This window comes from Hevea brasiliensis, chromosome 18 (assembly GCF_030052815.1).
Source record: "Hevea brasiliensis isolate MT/VB/25A 57/8 chromosome 18, ASM3005281v1, whole genome shotgun sequence".
Lineage (NCBI taxonomy): Eukaryota > Viridiplantae > Streptophyta > Magnoliopsida > Malpighiales > Euphorbiaceae > Hevea > Hevea brasiliensis.
Window position 1 is genome coordinate 44,344,566 of NC_079510.1, and position 10,729 is coordinate 44,355,294.

The 10,729-nt window shown below is 27.5% G+C and overlaps 1 protein-coding gene across 1 annotated transcript; it reads right to left on the reverse strand.

The window, feature by feature from the left end:
• Positions 1-260: 260 nt before the first annotated feature.
• Positions 261-3,594, reverse strand: LOC110650206 (U-box domain-containing protein 11). Its single transcript, XM_021805056.2, has 4 exons — positions 2,947-3,594; positions 2,173-2,289; positions 1,698-2,102; positions 261-1,561 (listed from the first exon to the last, which is right to left on the reverse strand). Exons 1-4 carry the CDS (start codon positions 3,286-3,288, stop codon positions 491-493), a joined length of 1,935 nt encoding a protein of 644 aa, XP_021660748.2. The 5' UTR covers positions 3,289-3,594; the 3' UTR covers positions 261-490.
• Between the last annotated feature and the right edge of the window lie 7,135 nt (positions 3,595-10,729).

Sequence of the window (10,729 nt, forward strand, 5' to 3'; positions counted from 1 at the left end):
CTAATATCATTCATCCATCTTATTTAGAACAGTTGCAACACTTCAAATATTTGCAGCTTTTGCTCTCTTCAATCTGTATGATGCCTGAACTACAAGTAATCAAAGGTTGTTTCTCTCTGTGGTGTCCGGTAGGATTTATATTAACTTGAGAAAACCTTGTATTATAGTTCTACAATTCACTCACTGGCAACAAGAAACACCTTAAGCATAACAGAAGCTTCAGTTCTTCGGTGAAACAAAGATCAGACAGGAAATCAATCTTGAACAAAAATTATCGTGACAAATAGATTATCAATTGTATTTTTTTACACACTCATAAAGAAGGAAATAAATACAAAGAGAGCAATTAGAGAGACTTTGTCTCCCTTGCTTATGTTCTCAGTTTTCACACTCTAATAGAATGGTGTGGCAATCATTGTCAAATAATTGAACTGAAAGAAACAAAGAGATTAAAAAATGAAAATAAATCTTTCTGGTAAAACTATCTCTGCTACGGTTGCTGTAGCTTTCGAAGATGCTCCAACAATGAAGTGGCCTTCCGCTTGGCCCTTTCTGTTCCACTTTTAGCAAGCTCCATCAAAGGTATGATAGCACCAAGCCTACTTATACAGGCAAGATTCTCAGGATCTCTCTTGCACAAGGAAAGCAAAATGGCTGCCGCATTCTCTTTGTTGCGGGGCTGACCTGTTCTCAACAGATCAATGAGAACAGGTATAGTGCTAGCCTTAACTATAGCAACCTTAGCATCTTGGTTGCTAGCTAAAACAGAAAGAATGGTCAGAGCCTCATCAGCCATGAAATTTCTTGAATCTGTAAGCATCTTTAATAATGCTGGAATAATTCCAGCCCTCACGGCCCTGCCCTTGTTCCCTTGATAAATGCACAGATTAAACAAGGCTGTTGCAGCATCTTTCTTCCCTCTAGGGCTTCCATTTTCAAGCAATTCTACCAAAGCAGGGATAGCCCCTGATGCACCAATTATTATTTTGTTCTCATCCCCAAGTGACAAGCTAAAAATTGTAGCTGCTGCATTCTCTCTTGCTTCAACACTTCCAGCTCTGAGAATTTGGACAATTGAAGGAATAGCACCAGCAAGCATTATTAGTCCCTTGTTATTTTCATATATGGAGAGGTTAAGAATGGCAGTAACCGCATTTTCTTGTATTGACACATCTTCAGTAGTTAAAAGGTTCACCAGAACAGGAATAGCTCCAGCTTCTGCTATTAGTATCCTGTTATCTGTGCTTCTTTTGGATAGTGACCGGATCTCAGATACAGCAGCTCTGCGTTCCTCAACAGATCTGCTTGAGAGTTTGCGAACAAGTGCCTGGATGGCTGCTATATCACCACTTACATCACGAAAAGATCCATCGCTCTTTTTTATCCTCCCATTTGCTACCCCTGTTGGCTGCTCAATGTTGTGCTCTGCACACCACTGAGTTATTAGACTTCTCAAAACATAATTGGGAGTCAGCGTCAAATGTTCAAGATTCTGCTGGGTTTTTGGACATGTTGCATTCCCAGTGTCAATCCATCTTTGAATATAAGACCTCTCATAAGTCTGGAGAATACAAGAGATAAGTCAGAAGACAAGCAGAATAAAGGTGAATGAAATTAAAGATTTTAAAGCAAAATTTATTTAAAACATATAGGTCTACATTAAATTAAAAATTGAGGTTTGAGATAGCAAAATATACCTGTCCTGTGGCCACAATAACAGGATCCCTCATTAGTTCCAAGGATATAGGGCACAGAAAATCATCAGGGATTGTGGGTGCATCAGGCTTTTTTAAGTCTTCCGTATTCTTGATAGCCAAATTATTTTTCTTGCTGCCATCATCTTCATTTGATTCACTCGTGATGTGATCTGCAGCATGGCTTTTTGATCCACGACTTCCTGAAACAGTGTCCAGCCTTTCTGTAGCTTCATGGTTGATACTAGCACTTTTCTCATTAACTCCACATCTGGTTAACCTGTTCCCCTTCTGTACTTGGTCAACTTCTTTGTCCATTGACTCAGCTAAGGCAAAAGAAATCATTCGTGAATTCATTGACCCATATCTTTCTGTGGCTCTTTGCAACTGTGATCTCACCAATGCAACCTGGTAAAAGTAAGAACGTTAATGTTGAGCTCCATGATGACCATGGATCTACAAATTCTTCAATGCGCACCTGTTCATATACTTCCTCTGAGATGTCAAACTGATCAAATGGTATGTTAGCCAAAGCCTTTTCTAGTTTCCATGTCACGCATTGGAATTGGAAGGCAATTTTCTTGGTGGCTCCATCCTTAAATCAATAGATAGCAAAATTCAGAGAGGTACCTATACATTTTTAAGAGAATGTGCATAACCACAACAGAATTTCAGTTATAGAATGAAACCTAGACCCAAACAAGAAAACTTTCCTCTCCAAATGATCATCATCAACAAATGGAATAGGATTTGTTGTCCAAAACGCAGTGATACCAATATAAATCAGAAGATCTTATGACCAAATAATGATAGGTAATGCTTAAAAAAAAAAACCGATCCAGTCATTTGATTGTAAAAGCAGTTTGATATCCCACTCCCTTCAACAATTGACATTTAACAATATCAATTAGTATTCTTTGATTCAGTGAGCTAGATACAAATAGATCAAAAGATTAAAAAAAAAAAATAAAGGTACAAATAATGCTTGCATAACAGGATAATTTTACAAAACAATAACAATAAACAGCAAAATGTGCATTGAAGCTATTACCTGAGAGTAAACTGCTGGAAAACCCAAACAACAGTACATTTCAAGTTAAGCGAAAACTAGAAATATTTCAACTAAAGCGACTCCTAAAACACTAAATTATAATTTCATAAGCAGCTAAATTTCAGGAACTAATTTTACTAAAATTCCACTACAAATTTATGCAAATGCCACATTCTTTTGCGGTTGCTAAGCTAAACTTACAGAATTATTGGTTAGTGAGAAATCGAAAGCAACCGACAGGAGACGCTTAGCAGCCTGGAGAGCCCCCACTAGATCGGAGTACCAATTCCCAGAAGACGAAGAAGAAGAATTAGAAGCATCTAAGGGTCCAGATTCGCCCTTGTAGTCCACAATCTCCTCGAGGAAATACGTGAGCAGAGATATCCTCCGCAGCAGATCCGTGCAATCCTTTCTAAACACCAAATCACGGTCGTTGGTAGTAGTCCCACAGGCATTTCCAGGGGACATTCCGACAATCTCCCCGACGAGATTGAGGAGAAATGCGGCAGGAGCAAGGTGACCTCGACCGGCACGGCCTTCCATCGGGATGTGGAGGGCCGGCGATGACGATGGTGACGGTGGTTGATATGGAGCAATGTGTGTTCCTCCAGAGCCAGAGCCTGAGAGTCTCTCTCTCTCTCTCTCTCTCTCTCTCCGGTTAGTGTAATGGTGATACTTGGGGCGTTTTAACCCTCCTTAGATGGGTGACATGTCCGAAGCTAGTAAATTGGATTTTGATAATTTTATTTCCCACAGAGAGAGAGAGAGAGAGAGCGAGAGATTCGCGGGACGAAGCTGTATCGTGTTGTGTAAGAAAGAGAGAGGGGGGGATACAGTTGGAATCCGGATATTGTGAATTGTAGATAAATTATAAAATATATATATATTTTTTAAAATATAGAAAGTAGAATTTATATTATTGTGAATATATATGGAATATATTTAATAATTTTCTGTAAATTATAAATGATTAAAAAAAATTAATGTTATTAAAAAATGTATAATTTAATAATTAAAAATGATTACATAACATTATTTATTATTTTAGTTTTGTAATTTTTATATAATTCGCAAATGGTAAAGCATTGGGTCATTGTATTACTTGGTTAGATCTTGAAGGCATATGAGCTATGAAGCAAAGGCGGGTAAATTAATTATATTTGGACTAGACAACTTCAAAGAAAAGTTCATAGGATTGTTGACTTCAGTACGACAATGGTGCAATAATTGACAAAGTATGTTTTAAAATTACTAATTAAGTACCTTTAGGCCCAAAACATTGAAAAGAAAAAAAGAAAATTGGGGAATAAATGCAAAATGTCAATAGTATGTGTTGTTTGCATGAGAGAATAGGTTGGAAAGATGATGGATTTTATTAGTAATGCGTTGACAAGTGATGCTTAAGAATTCGGTGGTAATGAAGAAATATATTGGATAGGCTCCTTTTTTCAAGCTCCAAAATAAAGAATGAATCTTCTTTTCAAGACACCAAATGATTAAATTTTCCACTGCAAACCCAAAAAGTTATGTTCTTTGGTTGATGAGCTAGCTAGCTAGCTAGCACCCAATAATATTAAGATCACTTCTTTCTTTTTCTTTTCATGCACCCAACATGGGTACAAGAATTTTCTAACCATTGAAAATGGAAAAGAATAGGATTTTCATTAGAGGATCATTTTTGTAATTGTTAAGGTCTAGAATATTTTTAATTGATTTAGTTATTTTAGAAATTTAATATATATATATATATATATATATACAAAAAATTAAGATCTCAAATTTTAATTATCAATTTATCAATAATAGGTCATAGTGATTTTGCTCTTTAACTAAATGGAAATTACAAGAGTTTTAATATTTAAAAATGACATTATTGTAAAAGAAAAAATTTAAAAAAGGTAAAACAAAATTTATTAAAATATATAAAATAATAAAAATCTGAAACCACTCATTTCAATTCCTCATCGATTTCTGTATAATAATCTATATCTATATAAAGTAGGAAAATATTCCAATAGAATACTATGTGATTTTTTTTTTAAACTTATAATGCGTATATTTTTATAAATAACTATTTTTTATACTAATTATTATTTAATTTTTTATTTTTTTTTAATTATTATTATTTATATTACTTCCTTAACATTTATGATTTAAATTATTATTTTTTTAATTTAATTTTTAAAAATGAAGACATTTTATAATTAAATGCAATATTTAAAAATTATTTATTTTTTTAATAAATTCATCTATGTAAATATTATTTGCCATATGCTACATTCCATGATAATAATAATAACAATAATAATAATTTAAAATAAAAAATAATTTAAAAGATTATAATAACAATAATAATAAAAGGTTATTGATGGCTACTAATTTAAAGAAAATTGACCAGTAATTTGTGATCTCATAATCAATTATCATATAATTTAATTAATTTTAGATTATTTAATATATTAAATAAATATTTTTATTGTATTGTTATGTTTTCTATTATTTTTATTATGAAATTTTTATTAAACAAATTTGAGTGGCAAAAAGTATAGTATATATAAAAAATTATAAAAATAAGCTATAAAAGTTTAACTTATTTATAGCTAATATGTATTATTTTTATTTAATTTTTTTATTTGACTTTTTTAGAATTAATTAATACTTATTATTATCATTATGATCAAATTTAAGGCCATCGAATTGAAATGGTCAAATAAATGGAAAACATTCTACTATTATAAAAATTGAATTTAAATATTTTTCTTACAATTTTTCAATTAAATAATATTTAATTATAAAATTAAATTCTTATTCAAATTATTTTCATTTGTTTGTGTATATATAATATGTCATATGAGATATTTGATGTGTACAAGTATTATCCTTTTACCAAGTATTTTTATTTTACTTAAATGCTCTCAACTTTTTTTTATTTGTCCTATTTTTTTATTATTTCTTTTAAAAATTATTAACTATCATTCTCAAATTTTATTTATTTAAATATATTTGAGTAATATTTATTTAATTATTATTATTTTTTATAATTTTCTTCTTTAATATTTCTTAAACTTGTTAATATTTTATTTTATTATAATTGTACATCAAATGCGAGTATAACAAATATTTCATTATCCATATTTTATTATCATTAATTTTAACAGAATTATTTTAAAATTTTAATTAAATATTAATATTTTATGTAGAAATTATCTCTAAAATTTTAAAAATAGATTATAAATATAATTACATCGAAAATTTAGCTATAAATAAATATTATTTAAAAAAATTAAAATTACAATATTAAAGTTATAAGATCTATCTTTTTGAAAAATAAAATGTATTTTTAATATTTATTATATTAATAAAAAATAATAATATTTTAAAATTTTAATTTTTATAAAATATATTTATTTTATATCATAAATTTATATAAAGCCATAACCATTTTTTAAAAGAATATATCAGATTAATAAAAAAATTTACACTTTACAAAAATTTAAAGATATAATATTTTTTAAAAAATAATATAATAAAATGTTTTTTTTAATTAATAATAATGTTTTATATTTTCATTATTATTAAAATTAAATAATTCAATTCATTATTAGTAATTTAATATATTTTTATTATATTAATAATAAAAATATTATATTTATATATTTTAAAGTAATATTATTTTCTCATTAATCTAATATATTTTTTATAATCTACAAAAATAAATAGCTATTTATATAAAATATAAGATAAAATATAAAAATTTCATAAAATTTAAATTATTTTTTAAATAAAGTAATTTTATTACATTTTAAACATAATAATCATAAAAACTAATATTAACATATATATATAAAAAGAACTTAATAGATATTTTAATTAATTACATAATAAATTAATTAAAAATTTATTATTATAATAAGTAAAAATTTATTTAAATTAAATTAAATAAAGAAAAGCTTTAGTTGAAAATTAATTTAATAATTATAATTTATCTTTATTTAAAATAAAATTAAAAATTAAATTAAAAAATAAAAATTATAAATTATTTATACATAATGCCGACATTATACTAGTTAAGGACAAAGTAATTAGATTAAAGTATAGAATTGTTGACGTGTTAATCAAAAAATGATGTATAGGAATTGGGAAATGGGTGGTGGTTTTCTTGTTAAAGTGTGGGATCCACACTTAGTAACGAGAATATGGAAAGTAACATGCGTGGGTGGAGAGCGTTTGGTGATGTAGACAGTGACACGGCATTTGCTATCGTTACAGCTAATTATATCTTTAATTTTTTTGATCCGTTGGGATTATGCCGTTGGACCTTTCTTATTCTTATTTTTTTTTTACTAAAATTATATATAAAATTATATATTTTATTTTTGCTAAGTCACATCTTTGGTAAGGCTAGCCAATGTTCTTCGTGGAAACTTGAGCAAATATGTGGTGGTCAAGCATTGCATGTGAAGAATGGTAAGCGTAGCTACACATACGCTCAAGTTGGACAACTTTGAAATGTCTAGAAATGTTTGGATTTATTATGTAATTTAGTGTATAATCAATTTCAAATATCAAATGAATGTTAAGTAGAAATAATTTAATTTAAGAAATCTATAGTTTGGTTCATCCGTCAAATGTGTAGAAAGTCTTGTGGAGTTTATCGAAGAAGGCAATGCAAATTGCAGTCCTTAATTCCATGGACTTAATTCTCCAAAATTTTGATTAATTGATAATTGTGGGTTAATCCCAAAAAGCAATACATCGCATTCCATTGCTACACACACATGTATGTGCTCCATGGGCTTTTTGGGCTTAAAGCTAAAGTGTAAATTTTAATGAACAAATAAATTGAAGAATGGGCCACAGTTGCTGACTTGACATAACCTTATGTAACGGCCCATTCAATAATATGGGTAATGGGCTCATCAAAAATACTATAAAACAAGTCATATGATGGGTCATATAAAAACAATGATATATAAAATATTCCTAGGGTTTTGTTTTTTGGATTAATTCTCACGGTTAACCCATGTGAATTTGTTAAGGTATTTTGTAATTAAATATAGTATTTAAAAATTATTTTTTTTATAAATTTATTTATATAAAATATTATTTATCATATGTCATCTTTAATAATAATAATAATAATAATAATAATAAAGGTTATTAATGATTATTAATTTAATGAAAATTGACTATTAATTTGTGATATAATATTCATTATTATATAATTTAATTAATCTTAAATTATTTCATATATTTAATAAATATTTTTATTATATTGTTATGTTTTTTATTATTTTTATTATGAAATTTTTATTAAATAAATTTGAGTAGTAAAAATTTTAGTCTATATAAAAAGTTATAAAAATAAATTATAGAGATTTAATTTATTTATAGTTCGTATGTATTATTTTTATTTAATATTCTTTTTATTTCACTTTTTTAAGATTAGTTAATACTTATTATTATTATTATTATCATTGTAGCCAACTTATGGCCATTAAATTGAAACAACCAAGTAAATGAAAAATATTTTACTGTTATAAAAATTGAATTTGAATTTTTTTTATAGTTTTTCAATTAAATAATATTTAATTATATAATTAAATTTTTATTTAAATAATTTTTATTTATTTATCTATACATAGCATGAAATATTTGATATACATCAAGTATTATCCTTTCACTAAGTATTTTTATTTCACTTAAAGGCTCTTAAATCTTTTTTTGATTTATTATATTTTTTTATTATTTTTTTCAAAAGTTATTAACTATTATTTTCAAAATTTATTTATTTAAATATATTTAATTAATATTTATTTAATTATTAATTTTTTTAATAATTTTCTTCTTTAATATTTCTTAAACGTGTTAATATTTTATTTTATTATAATTGTATATTGAATGCGATTATAAAAAATATTTTGATTATCTATATTTTATTATCATTAATTTTCAACATAATTATTTTCAATGTTTAATTAAATATCAATATTTTATGCATAAATTATTTCTAGAATTTCAAAGATAGATTACAAATATGATTAAATCGAGAATTTATCTATAAGTAAAGATTATTAACAAAAAAAATTAAAATTACAATATCAAAATTATAGACTCTATCTTTTAAAAAATAATATGTATTTTTAATATTTATTATATTAATAGAAAATAATAATTTTTTAAATTTTAATTTTTATGAAATGCACTTATTTTATATCATAAATTTATATAAAGCTATAACCATTTTTATAAATGTCACGACTCAAATTCTAGGCCAGACCAGCACTAAGACTTGGGTCAGCATAAAGCCCCTAAAGCCTGTAATAAGCCTAACTATTCATAACTCAACTATGAGGCCCATCACTGTAGTCTAATTTGAAAAAAATAAACGGACAGAGTCTGGCCGTAATTGGACTATCCAACGGGAAGTCTTTAGCTCACCCGATCTGTAAATACAAAATATATCAAATTGGGGAGCTTAGCTTACCCTTACTATCCTCGATTAATCAAAAATTAATCAAACGGGAGCCCAGCTCCCTTATCCGTAGATCATTCCATCTTAGATGCTATACATAGTCACATACATAATATTACAACCCCAAAGTTTAGTTATTTCAAGCCCAAATAAATATTACATTATCGATACGTGCAGAGCTCTAGAATGAAGATAAAGAAAAAGAAGAATACTATAGAACTTCTTTGACTGAACCTGCAAGAAAGAATACAGGTTATACTAAAAAATGGATCATTCTGTAGCCTAAAAAAGTAACGAGAACAGAAGTGAGTGTTTGACTTATAGAGTAAGATATTGATTTTAAATATAATTTTTATAACTATTTAATGCTAATGTATCCCTAAGTATGAAATGCAACATATACAAACATATTCAACTAAATTCAAACAATACTCGCACAAAAGATAATTTAGAGCACTTATACACTCATGTGTCACATCAATTACATATATATATATATATATATATATATATATATATATATATATATATATATATATATATATATATATATGGGAGCTAATCCCATATACAGCTCTCTTAATTCCAACCTCTGCCAGTGAGATTAACTCGAGCAGAACTTTCTCTTAATAATTCAAATGCGAGAGTCAACGAGATCAACTCAAAATTGTACTCACCCTAACTTATCATAAAAAGGACCGGGCCCCAAGAGAGACTAGCTGAAGTCGATTTGCCTGTTCTACCCATATCCAGTACCACACCTCACGCACGCCAACACACGCACACAGCTCCAAATTACCGTAAGGTGACACCCACATCAATTTTATTAAATAATAATGCAATACAAAGCGTGCCTATAATAGTTATATACATATAATTATAAGTGAATGTATGAGCATGCCTTGTATGTATAATAATATTGAAATTATAAATAAAATTAATATTTACTCACAGTACATCGGAGACTATTGTGGCTGTTGGGTGGAGGATGATGGCCAACTCTGCTCACCTAAACAATTATATTAATGAATTTATTAGTACTAACTCAGATCAAGAACTTAAAGAGGCAAAATATATCATAATTTATGCCGAAAATCTAATAAAGTTTTCTCTGTATCTAGGACCTACCCAACCTATAAAATAGTTCAAATCACACTTCTCAAATCACAAGTCTTAAATCCACAACTCAACAACATCACATAGCCTCTCCTAAGCCCTCCAAACTAGACAAAAGTCACGAAATTAGACAATTCAGTTATAAGGCTTAAAACTAATATTTTTCAAAAATTATCCAAATTAAATTAAAAAATTCTATAAACTCGCTCTGCAGTCCTTAACAATATTATAACACTATTGCAAAAGGAATTATAATTTTTTTACTACTCACGAATATTTTATGAATTTTATTCTAAATCTAGTATTAGGCAAAAATGAACAACTTAGAGTTCAGGTTTACCTATGTCGAATCTGACACCTGAAATGCATCTAAAACATTTGAAAACGCTAGGA

Excerpts from the sequence above, each read along its gene's own strand:
- LOC110650206 (XM_021805056.2), bottom strand. The coding sequence starts at position 3,288 with ATGGAAGGCCGTGCCGGTCGAGGTCACCTTGCTCCTGCCGCATTTCTC. Across the intron at positions 2,290-2,946 it reads TCTCACTAACCAATAATTCT|GATGGAGCCACCAAGAAAAT; the intron begins GTAAGTTTAGCT and ends TATTGATTTAAG. Across the intron at positions 2,103-2,172 it reads CAGAGGAAGTATATGAACAG|GTTGCATTGGTGAGATCACA; the intron begins GTGCGCATTGAA and ends TACTTTTACCAG.